Source organism: Anguilla anguilla, chromosome 12 (genome assembly GCF_013347855.1).
Source record: "Anguilla anguilla isolate fAngAng1 chromosome 12, fAngAng1.pri, whole genome shotgun sequence".
Lineage (NCBI taxonomy): Eukaryota > Metazoa > Chordata > Actinopteri > Anguilliformes > Anguillidae > Anguilla > Anguilla anguilla.
In genome coordinates, this window is record NC_049212.1 from 27,842,398 (window position 1) to 27,863,171 (window position 20,774).

Here is a 20,774-nt window from a genome sequence, read left to right on the forward strand (position 1 = left end):
CCTCGTTTATTTTGCCTGCAGCTGTAACGTTAGCTGCTAATGCAGTAGTATTTACACGTTAGAAAAATAACTGACTCTGTAGGCTTAACAAACAACACTACTTTTGGCTCATTGATATACAAACCAACTACTAAAATATTATTTGTAAACTAAAATATAACTTGCTGCATATGTACTGTAACGATTGAGAAGCAAGATTGAGATTTGAACTGGCATCACTCACTTGCTCAGTGGCTCCAAAGACAAATGTGTTGCCAATCAACTAAAGACGAAATTTTGATCCCGAGGGTTGCGTCGGCAGAGAGTGTTGTCACAGTTCCCTACAAGGCTTTCGCTTTACTACACACCACTGTGCTTACTAGGTAATTAGCCGAGCTACACCTGCTACACTTTCCCTCAAATGTACATGAATCGGCTTGATTATGTCCCAGTCTGGCCCTATTTTTGCAGTCAAGGAGCAAATGTACAGTGCTAGTGGTAATGCAAGGCTATGGCAATTAAGGCACGTCCAACTCAATTTCAGAAATTGGGTGACTGGGGGCAATAGCGCGACTGCAGTTTGCAGTCGTAACTCTATGTTATTGTTTGTTTCAATTGTGCACTAACCATTTGTGATCACCTCAAACGTAATGTGATTTATTGTAGTGGCAAGTGTACAGATTTTTGGTGGCATTACTTCTAAGGAATTCCGTAAAAAGTGAACACTTACAATTCTGTCGGTTCTCCCCTATTCAAATCATCTTCGTGATCATGAGGAGTAATGACATTCTGTGATCATCAGTAATTTGAAATAAAGTATACAAGCCAACATATTTTTCTTTGCACAAATATTATCATTTTATGTAATGAAATACTGGACAAAGCGATACATGTTCAAGCTGATTATGAAATTTCTACCAGTATGATGCACTTGACTACTCAGTTATGTTGGTATGAACTAATATATATAGGAATTTGTTATGATTATTACTTGTTAAACTCAAATTCTAATTATTTCTACATGTTTGTTTTATGTTGATATTACATATTACATTTATTATGCCAAGGAGAGATATTACATTATTCATCATAATATAATTATTATATAATTGCTATCCATTATTCATGCCAGTACTGTAGCTATCATTTTAACTACAGTCAATTAAATGAAAAGGTTGTTCAAGTTACGTTAATTGTCATTCTTCTCATTACAGATGGGCGTAAGAAAAAGAACAAATATAGTATCTCAGGAACCACAATGCAGAATAAAAACAGCCATAAACAATAAAAATATAAATGAATACAGGAATTAAAATGATAAAAAAAGAAAAAAAGACAGTGAATAATAGATGCAAAGTATGCATTTTTCCTGCTTCTGGGATTTATATCAAAGTCAAACTGGACAGCATATGAAAACCATTGATTGGCTTTTGAATGGGCTGTGATCATGTGCGCATTGCATGGGAAAGCCCTGAAATGAACAATCCGCCATGCTCTTATGCCTAGGACCTGGTCTGAGCAGGCCAGTGGCAAGTGTGGCAATGGCATCTTTCCCACCCCCACAGTGGGCTCTGTGCTTGGGAATATTTGTATGAAATGGAAACAACTGTTTGAAAAATAACTTTTTACTCAGCCAGAAAAAGACAGTCACAAGTGATTTTGAAACCTCAGAGAATTGGCTGCCCACTTTCAATCTTGAGTTTATTCAATATACTTCAGGTACTGTACATGTTTTGGTTTAGTTTCCCACATTCTTGGTCATAGGCTTCTGGACTTGTTTTCTTGGATACAGGCTCAAAGCTGCATCCATGAAGGCTTCTTAAAAATGAGATCAGGACTGCAATCACCTCACAATGAATCAGACTCAATTTGGAAGTTTAGAGACTACTACTGGTGCATTCTAGAAATCCAGTGATTACCAGTGTGTTGAATGTCACGTGTCATAATCAGAGCTCTCCATTTTTAAGAGAACAATAATCAATGGGAGTTAAATCAATGGTATTAAAAATACAAAATGAACACACTTTTGAACTTAAATCTTGATTGTCTCCTAAGAGAAACAGTGTGTGTAGAGTACAGTATTACGTAAATTGCATGTTGCATTAAAGCTGTGTACTGTATTTGTCATTATGTGGATAGTACAACTTATTGTTCAGTATTCCCATGGCTTGAACAAGGACTGTTTTCATAATCTGAGTTTTTATTAATAACAAGATAACTGAAGAGTTCTGAAAATAGTGTGACACAGTTTTCTTTTCAACAGATTATTTGCTTAAGAACTTCTGATCCTCCCAAAACAGGTTGTTTATGGTAACACAAGACTCAAATTTCCTTTCTCACTGGGAAAAAGCACGGCTTTCATAGTTGTTAATAGCATGATGTAAATGTGCTCCTTTTAAAGAGTGGGAAAATTTGGTACATTGAAAAAACTTTGAGGACATAAAAGGTAAAAAGAAAACCTGTGTTGCCATGGTGTGAGTGTCCTACTCATTATGTTTTTTTCTGACTGTGTATTGATAAAGTGGGCCAGAGCACAGGCAGGATTTAGTAAGCAAAGCTCTGCTTCCCATGCAAATGTGGGTTCAGGTGATGGGGACAGATGGCGCAGGCCGTGGGGTGAGAAGATTTCAGGCTGCAAAGCAGAGCAGTACAGGAAGACCTGCTGTCCCATATTCCTGCAGCGCGTGCTCTCTCTCAGATGAAACTTGTGTTTCTGTACATGCTCCGACCTTCCGAAATTGCCCCCTGCCTTACAAAGACAGCACTCTGAGCGAGAAACAAAATGAAATTGTGATCGCCAAGACCCCATTTGGAAATAGAAGAGAGAAAACTGTTTTTTTTCCAGCAGTTTTAGCTCTCCCTCTGGCCATTAAAAGAAAGCAGTTTAAGTGAGAAAACCAAACCTGAGTCTTTGCGTCGTTCAAAGAGCACTGGGGATAAGGCACTTGGAAATGTGAAGCCACAAAACAGACTTACAGCAGACCCCAAAGAGCAAACCTGGAATTTACATGGGAACTGGGAAAATTCTAGAATTTCCTAGGGTTTGGTGAACTTTAGAACCAAACATTCACTTGGGCTGCATGGACAAATCCTGCTCTGAGCAGTTCACTACATCAATATACTGCTATAGTTGAGATGGTTTTTCATGAGCAGAATGCAGAAACATTAGGATATTTAGGAAGTTCTGTGTATATTACATTTTAATAACTCTTTTAGGCGTCCAGTAAAATATACTGGTGCCACAACATAGAAGTGTGTTTTATGTATTGATTAAAGTAATCTACTGTATAACAGAAGGACTTTCAAGCCATCCAAGCTTGGGTTTGGCATATAATCAAGAATGAATCGGTCACTGAACTGAATCTTCGAAGGATTCTTGTGTCTCTGATTTCACTACAACCCCTTTACTACAGTTCCAGTTACAATCAGTTCCACAGGTTGTAGTCTCATATAAACATTCTCATGTGCTACTTTGTCAGAGGTGTTATTTTTTGTTCAGTTTAGTACCACACACACCACACTGTCTACCATAGCTCTTCCATACAGGGCAGGCAAAAATGGAATTTAGTTTCTCCACTGCAGTTCACACAGATAAAACATTTGCGAAATACATTCATTATGTATTATTCACAGATTTTCTAGATTTATTTATTTTTTTATGTTTTAAAGTTCTCATATATATATTTCATTACAACACCCTAAAATAATTATCTGCGCCATAAGCTTTCTAATTTAATGTTAAGTGTTTTGCATTGCACTGTGTTATATGAAAGTTATTTTTTAAACAATGATTTAAGATACCACGTATTTCATGAGATACCATTGAATGTGTTTTGGTTAGATACCATAAAATATATTTTCTTGGATACTATGCATTTGTATTTTATTTGAAGAATTACCTCTCTTTGTATACAAGTTGGTTCCTGCTCACTTTTCCAAGTGACAAAGTCAAGTCTACTAGTATATCCAGGAGGGTTCATGAGTTTATGAGCACCCAGCTGATGTCTCTGTCTAGGAGGCGTATGAGGTTGAGAAGGTAGCACAGTAGCCACGTCTCAGAGAATGACCAGCAGCTGACACCTGCTGGCTGGTTCCTGTGCACACCTCTGGAAAACTGGATTGTGGAAGCTTGGCAAACACTCACAACAGATTTCATGAAATGCTGCATCTCAAACAATCTTGCTGGACGTGGTGACGGCATGGTGGTGGTGTTGTGTATCATAATCAAATAATCGTTTTCTTGAGGATCCACAACTGTGCAAGTTGAATGTGCTGTTTTATTAAGTGTGTGGTAAATATGGTTTGGATTTTTATAAAATAAAACACAATTTAAAAAAAAAATAACAGTTGACTCAATCATTAATTGTGAAGATGTATAATAAGCCTTCAGGTTTGGGGCATGCCTACCTGTATGCCAATAATGGTGTTTCAGAATGACATTTGCTCTGTCCTGTTGCCATGATAATCTCATTCATTTTATGACTGAACATGTGCAGTGCATTATAATTCACCAAAGCTATTAAATCCTTAGGGCTGATATATATAGTGGAATCTGTGTCTCTCAAATAAGATTATGAGATTGTATATGCCACTGCCTGAAGGGTAAGAACAATTGCTATGATCATTCAATGTACAGGTAGCTAAATTCGGTAAACTCCCTTCTTAACCCTCCTGTATTCTGTGTCTGGCTTGGCCGTCAGCCAACGATTACACTTGTCAGCCTCACTGAGCCTCAGTATTCTCACGCGCTGAAATGTAATATCCTGTGGCGGTGATGACCTTCTAATTCAGTGGTAGATCAAGGGTGTCCTCCAATTCAGGGTGCCTCTTAAGGAATTAACATGAGCAATAAATAACAATTTAGGAGTAAACTCAAAAACATTTAATTGCTATTGGTAACCAGTAGAGCCCAATAATTAAATGTCAACATAATTTGTACGTGAAAGCACTTATTTACAAATAATTAGAAAAAGACAATAGAAGCATTTTTAGAAAAGATATATTTTGCTGAAACGCAGTGGTTGTTTTATAATCGTGTCTTTTATGGTTGGAGGCTGCTGTGGTCTGTCTGCTTCCTCAGTGAAGACAGTCAGGTAGATCCAGCAGCTTTGCTGTGGGAGTGGTGTAGCTGTCCTCTGTGGAAGAGCTGCTTTGGTGTGGGAGTGGAGGCCCTGTCCCAAATGGGAGAGCTGCTCTGGTGTGGCATTGGAGTTCCTGTCCCAAATGGGAGAGCTGCTCTGATGTGGGATTGGAGTTCCTGTCTTGTATGGAAGAGCTGCTCTGCTGTGGGAGTGAAGTTCCTGTTTTGTGTGTAGTAGCTGTCCTTCGCCTGCATGGTGATGCTGAGGGATTCTGGTCCTAATTCCTGAGCTTCTGTCCTTCAGGTTTAGTTTTCTCACTGAAACCAATGTCTTGGCCTCAGGTTCACTCAGTAGCTCCTGTTGCACGTATTGAGGTGAAGAGTATTGCTGTGTACAAAGACAAGTCTCAGTCTTCTGGAGAATGTCTGTTATAATGCAGGGCTCATCAGAAGATCAAGATGTGAACTATAGAACTAACACACAATGTTATATATGCATGATCAGTGGTGAATGGTTCACTGAGAACAGGAAGTCCATCCCACTTTGGAGCTATTGGTCAATTGTGGAAGAGTTCCTAGTTCTCCTCTGTTGGGGTTGGTTCTCTGTATTTGTCATTTTTTTAAAGAGTTTATATCTGGCATTGTTTGACAGGAATGTGATAAAACTACACCCCCTCAGCCCCCCTCAGCTGCTCAGGGTTGATGATGGATAGATGCTATGATGGTGAATAGATTCTATAGATAGATGCTTCATTGAAATAGCGAAAGGGGATGGCTAAAAAGTTCAAACACTGTTCAGCAGTGAATGTGTATGCCTCAATACACAGCTGAGCGTGCATACCAATATACCATCTTTTCAATTGCATGTTTTCTGTTCATGAAATTTAAGGAAAAACTGAAAGAAATTGAGTAGGAAACTGTTTATGTAAAACATTGTATCATTCCTTTGCTTATGATGATAATGATTATGATGATTAAAACATTAAAATGACAAATTAAAAAACAAACTGACTTTTAGAGGATGGTAGGAATAACCATGAAATGACCTTTTCTTAGCCCAGGCAAGACTGTGGCCAAGTAACATTAAGAAGGGTGTGCTGTTCACATCTGATCAGGTTTTTTAATTGAATCTCAATGGTGCACTTAACCTGTTTTTGGCTTGCAGGCAGATTTCCAGCCTAAGAACTGCAAACCACTTCTGGTCATTACTGAACTTGAATTTCACACAATATTAAGCTGTTAATCACATAACTTGCATAAAATGCACAATATACAGAAGGCGTGACAATGCTATTGGGTTACCTTGTGTAAAAAATGCTATATTTTTACCATCAGTGTTTGCAGCCTGTTCCAGTTTCTTTCTTGGCTTATGATATTAAAATCTATTCCCTCAGGTTGAGAAGAATGAAGATGCTGACCTGAAAATCGAGCAAGATGCCAACAAGCCAGAGGACAAAGCCCATAAGGCTGCAACCAAAATCCAGGCCAGCTTCCGGGGACACATAATCCGAAAAAAGCTTAAGGACGAGAAGAAGGAGGACAGTCCCCCTGTCCAAGAGGGGGCAACGGAGGGAGAGGAGAAGAAGGAGAAGGCCTCTCCGGTGACCGAGTCAGCGGCCGGAAACGAGCCCGCAAACGATAGCAGCGCCGCGACGAATGAAGCCAAAAGCCCAGAAAAAGAAAAGCCAGTGAATTCTCCCACGGCTGCTGCCGCCGCCTCCCCCACCGCCGCCTCTCCCGCTGCTTCCGAACCCAGGAAAGACGAAGCCAAGCCAGAGGAGGCCGCGAAAGCTAAAGAAAATTCCAAAGAGGCAGAAGAGAAGGTGGCACCGGTGAGTGAAAGCAAAGAGACGACTCCCGCTGCTAAGGAGGACGGCGCTGCCGACGCCCCCGCAGACAGCGCCGCGTCGGCGAAGCCTGCGGAGCCGGAGGAGAAGGAGGAGCCCAAACAAGCCGATGTGCCTGCCACCAACGACAGCGAGACCGCACCCAGCAAGGCCCACAGCCAAGAGACGGAGTCCGGCTTGCCTGAGGAGAAAGGTGAGGCGTACTCAGCTTACCTAAGTGACATAGCTTCACACTGAGTGACACACAGAGCGACGAACAGAGCAAAACCCAGAGTGACACACAAAGCAGCACACAGTGACAGAGCAACACACAGGGACACACAGCAACATACAGAGCAGCACACAGTGTTACAGACAGCAACACACAGCCACACACAGAACAGCACACAACAAAACAAGGTGCAAAGCAACATAGAGTGATGCACAGAGCAATACACAGAGCTCCCCATCCTATGATAATTTGACCTGGAATTAATCAACCGTTCTCCCTAACCTTTACACATGAATAAATTGCAGATTTAAATAAATTGCAGACCAGATGTTCAAAGCCCTTGTCACAAAATCATGGCATGGCAAAATGGAAGAACATCCGGCATCATACAGAACTCTTACTCTTGTATGCAGTCTCACAAAGTACATAAATATAATGTTGGGCTGGAAGCTGACTCTCTGTTTCCCTGCATAGTGATTTATAACCTATGTATAGTGGGAGTGGGAATGGGTGTGTTCTGTTTATAACCTGTGTACAGGGAGAATGGGTGTGTGATGTTTATAACCTGTGTACAGGGGGAATGGGTGTGTGATGTTTATAGCCTGAGTACAGGGGGAATGGGTGTGTGATGTTTATAGCCTGTGTACAGGGGGAATGGGTGTGTGATGTTTATAGCCTGTATACAGGGGGAATGGGTGTGGGATGTTTATAGCCTGTGTACAGGGGGAATGGGTGTGTGATGTTTATAACCTGTGTACAGGGGGAATGGGTGTGTAATGTTTATAGCCTGTGCAAAGGGGGCGTGTGTGTGTGATGTTTTAAAATCTGTGCATAGAGGGATTGGGCATGTGATAGTTTAGAATGTGTGCATAGCTGGAATGGTTTCAAGGGAGCTGTTGGCAAGCTTTTCACACGTCACGTCCCTGAAGGCATCTCAATGTACAGATTCCAAAGCACTAGAAGGTAAACATTACATATATATTTACATTGTGAAGGTGGGACTTTGCCTGTGTGGCGCAGACTGCACTGTAGCGTGCTAAGATGCTTGGTCTTGTAAGCAGCATAGAATCACATTAAATGTGGGTGGGGATTATCGGTTCCACTCTCATATACTCACACTGCATATTTCCCACTGCTATATTTGTCACTAGACTTGAAAATCCAGTCCAAAAATGTGTTAAATCCTGTCACAAAAGCAAGTTGGCAACACTGGGAAATGTATTTGTTTTTGTTTTATTGCAGACTGAATTGTTTAACGTGAATATTTAGCCATGTTTGCACTCTCTGACATGTCAGGAAATTAGTGCATTGTAAGTGTATAATATCTTAAGAATATTTGTTATACCTTGTATTTGAATACCCTGAAATGAATAGTTTGAAGTCTTTTAATGTAATTTTTATTTTGCAGATTAATCTATCCTGGTTACAATGCAGGAGAAACATAAGTGCATTAACCTGGTTAATGTTTGCATTCATGCCAGATCCAGCTAACAACACTCCCAGACCAGTGAGGGTAAATGCAACAAGTAGTGCAAGTTCACCGTGCATACGGAATTGTATGCAATTTTGAAGGCATACAAAATTTAACTTTAAAAATTCAGAGAATGCTGGCAATGCAGAGAATGGTAAATTTAGAATATCTGTCATTTGGTTCCTGGATCAAAAAATATGATTAAGAAACATCACAAACACTTCACAACATTGAAGTTGGCTGGCATTCTGCCAGCTGAATATATTCAGTTGTATATCTTTTCTTAACTATTTTTTAATGTTGCCACATAATTTTGGCAAGTCTGTTCAAATATTTCCTATTCAAAAATCTATCCATCCATCCATTATCTAACTCGCTCATCCTGGTCAGGGTTGCGGGCGATCTGGAAGGCAGGAATACACCCTGGACAGGTTGTTAGTCCATTGCAGGGTGCCTGTTCAAACAGAAAATAGATTTACAATCAAATCCCAGCTAGAATGAATGAATGGCCTAGAAACAGCTGTGCTGGTTTGATCTTTCAGGTCAGCCAAGCTCAGTTTGTTTGTTTGCTAGACGGTATTGATGGAAATCTGAAATTAGAAGGGAACATTTGAATATATGCTGTATTGCAGTAGTAGAAGCGATGGAAATACTGTCATCCTTACCAACCTTGCCCTGGAAATGCAAAATTGTAAGATCTTGGAGCTGCACACATAGATTATGAGAAGCAGGACCCCAACACTTGCTTCTGAAAATGGTGGCTCCCAAGTGCGTTCACTGGACATGTGTACACTTGCCCAGGTTTAGCAGCTGAAAGCACACCAGAATTGACATTTTTAGCTGCTTTCAAAATGATGACACTAATAGTGTTGGATGCAGATATTTTTAGGTGCGACCTTAGAGGTGAACAAGGGAAGAACAATCTCAGATTGATATAATCCAGGGAAAGGTAAATGCATCTGGTGCACTGAGAAGGTGGGAGGGGTGGAACTCTGTTCAGACATGAATGCTGATTGACAGTGAGATTCAGTGAGTGGTTTTATAGCATAGCCCCTCTGGATTTCATTATAGATGCGTGGAAACAAAGGTCAATTGCCTCTGCCCACCGACAAAAGACAGCTGTCAGGGTTTAAGGGAGAATGGGAGAAGCATCTACAAAGGAGTGAATCCCAGTTAGGTTGTAAATAGCTGCAGGGATCTTTGATTCCAGGCTGTCATCTCTTCACTTCACAGCGTTGGGAGTGGGAGGAGGGGGCTAGGTACCTCACTAACAGCTGAGCCGGGTATGACTAAGCCATACCCCCTGCCCAGTCGCTTGGTGCTGCACAGCAGTCCTGCTTTCATCAAATTATTAATGGAGGCAGACAGTTACATTGATTTATTTCTTTCGTTTTGCTGTTGATTGACGCCTATAATTTCTAGAAACCACTCATCAGATTTCCCTGTCATTCTATGAACTGTGAAATGTGTGATGGCACATAATCGATACAGTGAATTGAGGAAAGAAACTAAGTGCGGCAGCTTTGGATTTCAGCCTGCAATTGCCATTTTGTTGGTGTGGTAAAATTCAGGAGGGATACCATGGAATTCAGTGCAATTCAGATGCCTGTGAATCAGTGGTCATCTCTAGCTATTGAGGAAGTGTGTCCTGTCTTTGAGAGGGTCATCTCCAGCTATTGAGGAAGTGTGCCCTGTTTTTGAGAGGGTCATCTGCAGCTGATGAGAAGGTCATCCAGAAGGACATGCCTGGGGGGCATGTTGTGATCCTTTAAGAGCCTTTCGTGTGTCAGACATAAAGTCCGTTTCAAGAAGACGTCGGTTTAATTTGCATAAAAGTGGCATGGTGAGGCTGCTGGATGGCTCAGTTAAGGCACCACACTGTGGTGCATGGATGAACCTCACAGTCTCGGATGGAAGCTGGACCGTGTCGTGCCGTGCCGACTGTGGCTGGTAGCTCCACAGGGTGAAGCACAATTGGCGATTGCCTTGCCCAGGGTATGGGAGAGTTTAATCGGTTAGGTTTACAGGTTCATTGCTAACTAGCGACCCCTGCTGATCGTTAAGGTACCTGTGGACTGCCTGCTGAAGACGATTATGAAAGATCTTCCTCCTGCTCTATGTCAGCTTAGCTGTAGTCTGCAGTGCGAAAAGAAGCAGCTGGTGACACCACGTGTTTCGGAGGCGTACTGTGGGTGACCCACTCTCCCAAATTGGCAATGGGGTTCATGTATGAATATGGCTGCTGTTGCGGTCAATTGGTTATTCCAAATTGGGGTGGGGAATGGACATGCTCAGCCACTTGTTGGGTGCCAGTTTTATTTATTTATTTTAAATCAGAAGCTCTTCATGACTCATAAGCAAGGTTGGGTACCAAAACTCAGTGCCCTCTCCCCCCACCCCTATCTCGGGAGGGGAAACAGAGCGGCTTTGTTGAGGTCAAGGCCCCAGACAGATCAGAGAGGGCGATGAGTGATGGCAGCTCTGTGCTGGCAGAGTGGACAACAGTGCCTGCACAGACAGGACTCTCACTCCACCCAGACTGGTGGCAATTCAGTAGATCACTTTGTAAATGAGAAGACAATCGTTATTTATGAATACCTCACTCAAGGGGGATATCAACCGCTGTAAAACAAATCCGCTTAGTGTGCTGAGAAGAGACACTCTACAGCTCAGGTCTGTACGTGTAGTCTGTATTTATGCATTTAAGTGATCAATACTGCTGTGTTTAACACAAGGATGGCTAAGTGCAATCAATTTGACAGCGCACACAAAATCTTTCTTATCCTGTTGCTTTGACAGATGACTTAATTCCTCATTATCATGTATATCACCTTTGTGGAACTTAGAAAAAAAAACATAATTACAAGTAAAGTTATTTCTTACTTACAATAGTGATTAATACAGTAAGATTTCAAAAATGTCTCTGTTGATTTTGCGAAACAAAAACAAACAAACAAAAAAAAAAAACAGTAACTCTGAGTGGAGATTGGCCTGAGGAAAGGAACCTGAACTTGAATCTTTATGTGATAAAGGACTTCAGTGGACAGAAGATGCTGTTGAGACAGACAGACTCACAGATAGATAAATAGGTAGGGACATAGATAGATAGATAAATAGATAGAGACAGACAGACAAATAGATAGATCGGGGTCTGATCTGCTTTGCAGTAAATTTCTATAGTTTTACTGTCTATTCTGTAACTGTAGTTAGTTACCTGTACTGTTGTTTTCCAGAACACCTTGTAAATTACTTAGTCTACCACAGGAATACATTTAATACAGTAGTAAAGGTGTAGATTTGAGGGAAAAGACAGTCCACTTGTCTGAATATAGAAAAGAGTTTCACCAGTGAGTATCAGAGAGAACATCTCAGAGGACATCCCATAAGGAGCCTGGATACAAGGGAAGATTGGAGATTTTGGGAAGTGGTGAAAAGATATTAGGAATCTGATATCAGAGATATCAAGCTACACAAGGCCAAGCAAGCTATTTTTACTGTAAGTGGGTGGTACTGTAATGCGTGGGGTGGGTAGTGTAGTACTGTACTCAGTGGGTGCTGCTGTAGTGAGCGGGGGGATGTACTGGGCGGGTGGGCAGTGCTATACTGAGTTGGTAATATGGTAATGACTGGGGTGGGTATTGAGTGGTAGTGCTGTACTGAGTGGGCGGTGCTCTACTACGTGGGGTGGGTAGCGTAGTGTTGTACTGAGTGGGTGCTGTTGTACTGAGTAGTACTGTACTGAGTTGGTGGTGCTGTACTGAATGGGGTGGGTAGTGTAGTGCTGTACTGAGTGGGTAGATGTACTGAGTGGGGTGGGTAGTGGAGTGTTATACATCATTATATAGCTCAAATATAAAAATCAAACAATCATAATGTTGTAAGGTAAAATGCTTTATTTGAGGCCATGCTAAGTGTAAAATGGACAGAAGTACAGTTTCATACTTTCTCTACCATATACAGTACAGCTCACATACATAATGAATTTAATTGGGTCTTTATAGTGAGACACCTAGTGCAACCGTGATTGGTCCTCAGTCATAGACACCATATTATCGTTAATTAAAGCTGTGAAGTATAACAATTTCTCTTTATGTTCCATTTCAGATGCTGCAGATGAATCCAAACCGACTGAAAGTTCTGCCCAAGTAGAGGCAGGCAATGAAGAAGCTAATGCTAACCAAGACAAAGTCTGAAAAAAAGGATTAAAAATGAAATAAAAAAGGTTTCTCTAAGCCTATTGATTGTGAGGACCGTCAATTTTTATTTAATTAATTTTATTTTTTTGTGTGGCAATGATTTTCTAAAATTGGGGGAGTTCCCATATGAGGTATTTGGCCCAAGCTAGCATCAGAGTGCATTCATACAGCATGCTTAATGAATGTCAGGACAAATCCAGGACTATACATTCCAAACTAGCAAAACATAAAGGAACAGTTCCTTTACCTTGAGTTAATCAAGGCTGTTTACACATTATTCAAATTGTTTCTGATGTATTTGGTTAATCACACCCCCTCCCCCCAAAAAAGTGCAAAATTCATTATGAGGTTGGGTGGCAAGCCGCTTGCCTTGTAGAATGTATACAAACCCAGCAGGGATATAACAATTTCATTCATCAGGACAAGAATCGCTTGAGTCATTTAACAAATGCCATGGAAACCCCCCAATCGACAGGAACGTTTTGCAGTCACAAAACGAAAAAAATAAAAAAATGTGTGGCTTCTTTTAGGTGTTCTTGGTGTTGTTATGACAGTTTGATATGACCAATCATTTGGAATTATTATTGCACTGTATTAAAAACAACAATTTAACAAAATAAAAAAATACAAAATTACTCTGATTATTTTCTGTTCAGTGAGTGCAATGTTCCGTTTAGATATAAGAAGTTAAAATTCTTAGTGAATAAATGGTTTCAATTCAGTGTGGTGGGAAATAACTTTTTTGTCTGTTTTCAGAATAAAGCAATGTGCCAATTACAGTACAGTGTGTTTTTTCTGTCAAATAAAAGATTTGCTGAATGGTATAGCATGACAAAGCACTGTGACTTACATATCTACATGCGTTACTTCTTTCAATCTCGTCATTAAACCAAATGAATGGAAAACTGTTCCCAAAAAGCAGATACATTATCTTTAAAAATTACCTTTTAATATGATAGTTCAGATATATTTTTGATAATTTATACTGTATCGAGTGTAGAGAAATTCAAAAAATTTTTGAAGTGCTTCATGATCTCCTTGAAGGTAAGATGATTTATCATGGCTATCATAGAAAGTATATATACTGTATATATGAGTGTGTGTGTCTGTATATATTATATTTTTGCTTTTAACTGTATATATAATTTTCACAACATCTGAAGTTTTAAATTGACTCTTTCTAAACAGTCAATTTGAATTAGCTGGCCTAAAAGCATAGGTGTAGATTTTGGGCTTGGGGGGACGGACACAGGGGATACGTCCCCCCCAATATTTAGAACATGTGCATTTGTCCCCCCCAATAAAAACATGAAAGAAGCAGAGGACTTTTAAATTGATGCAGAAAAGGCACAAATTGGTGCATAAAAATTCACCAGAATGCAGGAAATGAAGTGTATGACGCTCAAAATTTTGTGTAGTATTTCAGCTTTTTGCAGTTAAACTCAACTTCTTTAGATGACGTAACATCACACGGTGATATTGCTATAGCAGGCACAATGGAGTTGAATAGGAGAGTGTGACTTCAATTCACTATAGCACAAGCTACAAGTATTAGATATTCATTTCAGCCCATTACGGACAACAATCAGGGACTTTTCCTTGATTCCCTGCTAATCAACTTTCTGCAATAGGCTACTCCTGCTGAGACAAATCAAACATATATCAAGAGGGCATACTGATTTCTGCCTTGCTAGCAGCCTCAATATTCCAGAATGTGGCTTTGTGGGGGATTGGGGGCGTAGCCACGATCTCTGACTTTGCTTTTAACCTTTTAGCTAAGGCTCTCACAATGGGAGGTAGGGAAAGTAGTTCTGGGTAACTTGGTGAAATATACTAGAGCATTTCTGGAAGAATCCTGACAGGATAGCAAGTGAAAAATTGGAAATAGCATAAAGATAATATATTACAAATATCAGATAATAAACCCTAGAATGAAATTCACAAAGCTGCTACAGGTTTACTACCAATATAAGTGTTTTAGCCTGGAGTGTTCCTTCAAAATCTCCTTGAAGAATAAGGCAATAAGTCAAGAAGAGAAAAAACATGGAATTGAAAAACTGGGCATTGTCCAACTTCAGAGCATAGAGGTATTACGTTTCTCAAAAACAAAACATCAGTTTTTATCTTTTTTGTTCATGGCAACCCCAGAGTTTTAACAAGCTGTTATTTTTCTTAATTAGGTGCTTTTCATGTTTAGCTGGATTATTTACTGACTTAAGCCATTGCCATGAAGAATAAAAGTCTCCTGTTCACATTGTGCTTATTCTACTATATTGCAAACAACTGAATTAAAAATGCTGTAAATTATTTTACCGATCAAGTTAAAGACTGTGGTGAATCAATAGGCTCCTAACTGGGGAATGTGTGGACATCTAGCTACTAAAACTAATGAAGTCACTGTACGCCAAGCCTAAAGTTTTGAAATATTTTTATTACAGGCCTGTATGGACACAGTACTGTTGCACCTAGGTCTCTACCAGGCGCAAAGCCAATGCTACATTTTTCCTGCTTTACTTACAACTAAATACCAAAAGAAAAAAGGGACCTGTTGCCTCATGAAAACATAAACACAATTTACCCCATTTGTAAATACATACAGTACTTCAGAAGAGAGAAGTGATATAATTTTGAGCCACTGAAGCAAACATTCATTTAATTTTTGTATTCAAGAATAATAATTTAATAATGGCTTCTTTCTTCCTCCCCTTCCTTTGTTGTTGAGCTCTCTGGTGTGTTAGTTCGATTGTCTGACGGGATGGGAAATTCTCACCTTGTAGTAGTGGGACTGCTTTTTTGCGAAAAGTCTGCTATCCCCTGCTTCAAGCTGACTTCAGTTCGTTCTCCTAATTTCTTTGCTTTTTGCCCCAGGGTTTCCCTAGAGCTTACACTTTGATCTTCTTCTTCACCAAGCCTGTTTCCAGTTTGTGTCACTCAGTCATCCAGGTCAGTTACATGTTCACTTACATTTTCATTTATTGCACAGATGAACATTACTGGAGTGGGTTTTGGTCAAGATAAAAAGGGAAGTCAACAACTGACTCATTCATGGTTACTTTTAGCCTAGAATTACTTGTTATACCAGAGATAAAATTTAAAAAAAGTTACTAAGGATAATGAACATTTTAAACATTGAAAGGGGTAATAAAAGACTACATCACTTTTTTGCGTTCTAAAACCTACTTCTATGTAAGCAAGTCAATGTCCCATGTCTGCCCACTTTTTGATTGATAGGTAAGTATATATTCAACTTATCTAATATGACTGTACAAATTACCTTGCACATTTCAAAGCACCGAAAGCACCTGTAGTCGAGTTGTGACAGCCTGGACAGTGATTTTTTTTCTCTTAAGATTAGCTTAGCAAGAAATTATTTTCAGTCTTTCCTTGTTCCATTCCAGTTCCATTTTGTATATCTTTCTTTAGCTCTCTATCCGCCATTTTAGTAGTTTGTTAGTAGTAAATAGCATATTGTAGTTCATTCATTATTGATATTTAGGTGAGCACATTTTTAAAACTGTACTTAGCTTTTCCAACGTTAATCTTTTCTAATTGTAGTATTTTCCAATTTTAGTATTTTTTCAATTGCAGAAAGTAGGTTAAGTCTGGCTGCTTTTTAATTTTAGCTGTGATATGTAGCATGGGTTTCACTTGTTGTGTCCGTAGCTGTCAGAGCTTAATCACAAAATGATATCATTAAGGTGGCTTCTGATTGTTCAAAGTGAAGCTGTTTGATGATTGCCAGCCAGATAATGTTCATCTGCGTTTCATGATCGTGGATCATTGACATGGTTCCTGACCGGGGAGGTAAATAAGATGTCAGGGAATGATACAGTTGTATCATTTGTCTACTTTGTAACCACATAAGGACATCACTTGAGTCCTATTTTGTTTATTTTGCCAAAATAGTTTGCTGGTTTTTAGGAACAATTGTACTAATTACAATTAGTAATTTTTTGACATTATAATAAATTAGCCATTAGCGAGCTAGCTTGCTTGATCTATGGTGGGTAACAGACACTGGATTATTTTTCTCATGGCGTGCAGGAACTGGCGCCATGGGCTATGCATGGCAAATTGTGGTTAGTCACTCACTCACTCAGTAACGGACAACCTTTGGGACGCATGCGCAGGTGGTGCTTCGTTCAGTAGGAACCATTTTGGTAGGACGCATGCGCAGGTGCATCTCCCAAAATCAGTTCGAACGGCACGCCATTTTTAAGCACAGCTTTATCGCCTAACGTTACTTTAGCTAACCCTAACATGTTTGCGTTTCGCCTACTTTAGCTATGAATGGCACAACATTTAAAATCACAGCTCTATCGCCTAACGTTACTTTACTAGCTAACCCTAACATGTTCGCGTTTCGCCCCTACTTTAGCTAAACTAGTTATTGCGTACGGATCGCCTGCTTTAACCTAGTTAGAGCGTACGGATGCTATCATGCACACATGAGTAGGAGCTAAGGACACACAGCTACAACCATGAATACAGAGTATGGACATACGGAGGACAACAAATAACGTTACAGAGGTGAGGACGTGCCATAGCTAGCTAGCTATATAGTACGGAGGGCAAATTTGAGCATTTACAATGTCGTCAGCAGTGTATGCGCGTGAGCTCATTCATTAAAGTGGTGGTAGAAGTGACAAGAAGTAAGTGGTACTGTGCTGTTAGCCTTGATTGATCGCCGTTCACGGTTAATATAAAGTAGCTAGCACAATCTGACAGCACTAACCACTAAAAATGTACTGTGATGGTACTTGCTTCAACGAACGGTAAATGTGAAAAACATTCGATTACAGTCAGCGGCACCGAAATTTCCTGTCACACCCTCAATAAACGACAGAGGTCCTACTAGAAGGTTTAATTGCATCTTTTGAAGTTATATAATTTCTGAAAAGTTATCGATTCCGCTTGGCCACAGTCAGTGAAACTAGGCGATCTGAGCGTATAGTTTCTATGTAAATTACGTCAAAAGGATTCAGCCTTTTTGTTTGCTACCTAAACTTCACAGCACAGCCATTGCCATTATCATGATTGTAGCATGAAGTGTCTATTTTCACAATCCATTTAAACCATTCACAAATGACCAGGGACTTTGCAGTTAGAAGGCGGGATGTATCAAGCCTCCAGTGAAAATATTGACCTGGCTATCAGTCAGAATTCTGACAGAACCAACTGCCATATATGAGCGCGTAAAATCAACCAAAACAATATAGTTCGCCAAGTTGCGCCGTGGGTCTGGACGGTTTCGTGCTTGTTTTCTTTTTGTGCCCTCTCCCTGGCTCCGCCACGTGCCTATGACACATTACTGAGAGGTTCTATCGCCCCTCCATCCCTCCTCAACCCTCTCCTCTGTGCTGTCATTGTCAATCCTACTTCACATCTTTTACATTTGTGAATTGATCTGGTGTTTCTGTACGACTTAAGAATGGAGTAGAAACATTTTTTTGAAGCACACAATTGAAGTGACATCACTCAGCCTTAGCATGTTATTTCCATGTTCTGATTCTTGTGTCCATCCTCCATTTGAACCCTCTGAAATACTTCTGAATAGCTCACATCTTTTTTGGTAGATTTCTAAAATGGGGATGCTTTACAAATAGGCTTGGGAACATTGATCAGACTGTAATATCTCAGATATTCTGTGATCTACCAACAGGCTGTGCTACAGACTCAGACATATCATATTGCTGGCTGATCTTTTGCTAAGAAAAGAATCTGTGATAAATACCGTGCATGAAATGACAGGTGTGGGTTTCGACAAAATCTGCAACTGCAAGGTTATTTTCACTCCTTTTCAATCATCATGAAGAGTAGGTCTCCATTTTGCCTCACCTTTCGTCCATTTTCCCTTTCACTCGATTGCTGCCCTCTGCAGAAGTGATACATGCAGCATACTCCTCAAAATGTAGAATTACAAGCTGATATGCAGTGCATTTCCCACAGGCTGTAAACATTTATTTAACAGCCATCCATGGTCTGCTGAGTGCTTCCATCCATCCTAATTATCACTCTGTTCTTTATCATGTTTCTACTCCTCAAGCCTTTCTGACACAGTACTTTCCTCCCTGGACACTGCCGAATAATTTGATTCTTTAACTGCTCTGGATGAAAAGCAGTCAGAGAAGGCACATAGGTCCCCCTTGAAAAAGAGATGTTAATCCCAATGGAGTTTCCTGGAAAAATAAAGGATAAATATTCATTTAAGGGATACATTCCATTTTACTGACTTTGATAGTAAAGAATTACATTTATGGACACTGTTGTTTTGAGAAGTATAAGAAAGTACCACTGCCATGATTGACAATGAGTTTTAAGATTACAAAAGTCTGCTCTAACAAGTTGTTTTAATTTAGCTTTAGGAAAGCTATGATACCTAGCCCTGCCTAAATCATAACTGAGTGGGAAGTTTTATTTAGCAGAAGTTTCTATGACATTTACTAGTATTTACCAATACTGTGATCTAAAACCAAACTGAAATGGACACCAAAAATAATAGGGGCATCAATTAGTTCCAGCAAGTGGGACAGATCACTTGAGTGTTCTATATACAGATGCACAACAGGGTGCATTTTGCAGGTGTGCTAAGTAAACCGTGCATGTTGTCAATTAGCAGTGTTATGCATTTACATTCAAATCTGGCTGAACTGATTGAGTTGATGAAACTGGAAGTAGCTGAAGTAATTGGAAGTACCAGATCAGAAAGCTTTTTGAAATGTTAATGCGAGCCGCACTGCACGGCAGCGTGTTGAAGCTGTAGATGTGAGGAATACCTCACAATATACCTGTGACCCAAGCTATGAGTGTCGTCCTTCTCCTTTGAACTCAGAACTGATGCAGAAGCGAGTAGCGATCTGAAGCCATTTATTGATTATACCAATGAGCGTGTCTCCTGAGAGTGTGTTTTTGTGAACTGCGTTTGAAGGCTTATGCTTTGCAGTGTAACACACTCTTCATTTTTGAAGACTGAGGCCTATGTTCTTGAAGGCACCAGATATACTAGCTGCATCCTTTTTATGCACACTGGAATATTTGGCAGCTTTGCTTCAAACAATGAGAGCCAGTTCACATCCTGCTCTAATGGGTCAAGCTACATGACCGCATTAGAACTGACCACACGGCCAGCATATCCTCTGGTGTGCGCAAACTGGCCTTTAGAAGGGTCTGCACAAAGTACAGCTGTGTAAACAGTGTATTGGGACTATAGCCACAGGTGAATGGTTGGATAATAGGTTGGTGAATGGTTGGAAAATGGTTGATGAGTGGTTGGTGAGTGGTGCATGTAGGACTGCTGAATAAGCACGGCAGTAGAGCTTGTGCGTGACTGCTACTTCTGGATGAACCACACACTTGTTTCAATCATAGCCAGGGAGTTTTAAGCTAATTGCGATAATTATGCTTATTTCATCAGACAAGCTATTGAGAGCGGAGGGAGGGAAGGTACTGGAGAGAAAATTTGATGCTCAGCCCAAATTTGGATTTGCATTTCAATCATGCAGGAGTGTGAAAAAATAAGAAACAAAGCCAAACAATGCTTACATTCAGTAATGAAAGAATAATAATAAACAGTAATAATATTAATGAATTGAATTAGTTGCAGCAGTTTTGTGAGGAGTTGGCCAGATCTCCTCCAGCGTGATGTAGCAAACTGATTATGCATTTAGAAAATGATTACTTCAGGTTATCCCTGCAAAAGGGGTTTTTTACAAGCTAATGAATCATTGGGTTTCACACATGGCTTCTGCATATTGGCATATCTTTGGTTGAATAAATGATGACAAAGTGAAATTTGTGGATTAAGAGTCATATGAGTTTAGATGATAGGACTTGGCGAGGACTAGATGAGGATTAGTTATGTCCTAATATGTAAAAGCACAGAATTGAAAGTGGTATGTGTACAGTATATGTGCAAGCAGGTGTAAATGAAACCAGGGTTGAAACCCCTGACTTCTGGTGCCATATTGACATTATGTGAGCAATGCAGACT

At 40.0% G+C, this 20,774-nt stretch overlaps 1 protein-coding gene across 1 annotated transcript in view; it reads left to right on the forward strand.

Annotated features, from left to right (window-relative positions):
- gap43 (growth associated protein 43) overlaps nucleotides 1-13,563 on the forward strand; it is a 29,947-nt gene extending 16,384 nt beyond the window's left edge. The window contains exons 2-3 of the mRNA XM_035383760.1: nucleotides 6,454-7,099; nucleotides 12,693-13,563. Coding sequence (XP_035239651.1) covers nucleotides 6,454-7,099; nucleotides 12,693-12,781 — 735 coding nt within the window. The 3' untranslated portion in view covers nucleotides 12,782-13,563. The remainder of the gene's footprint in view (nucleotides 1-6,453; nucleotides 7,100-12,692) is intronic.
- The last annotated feature ends 7,211 nt before the right edge of the window (nucleotides 13,564-20,774 follow it).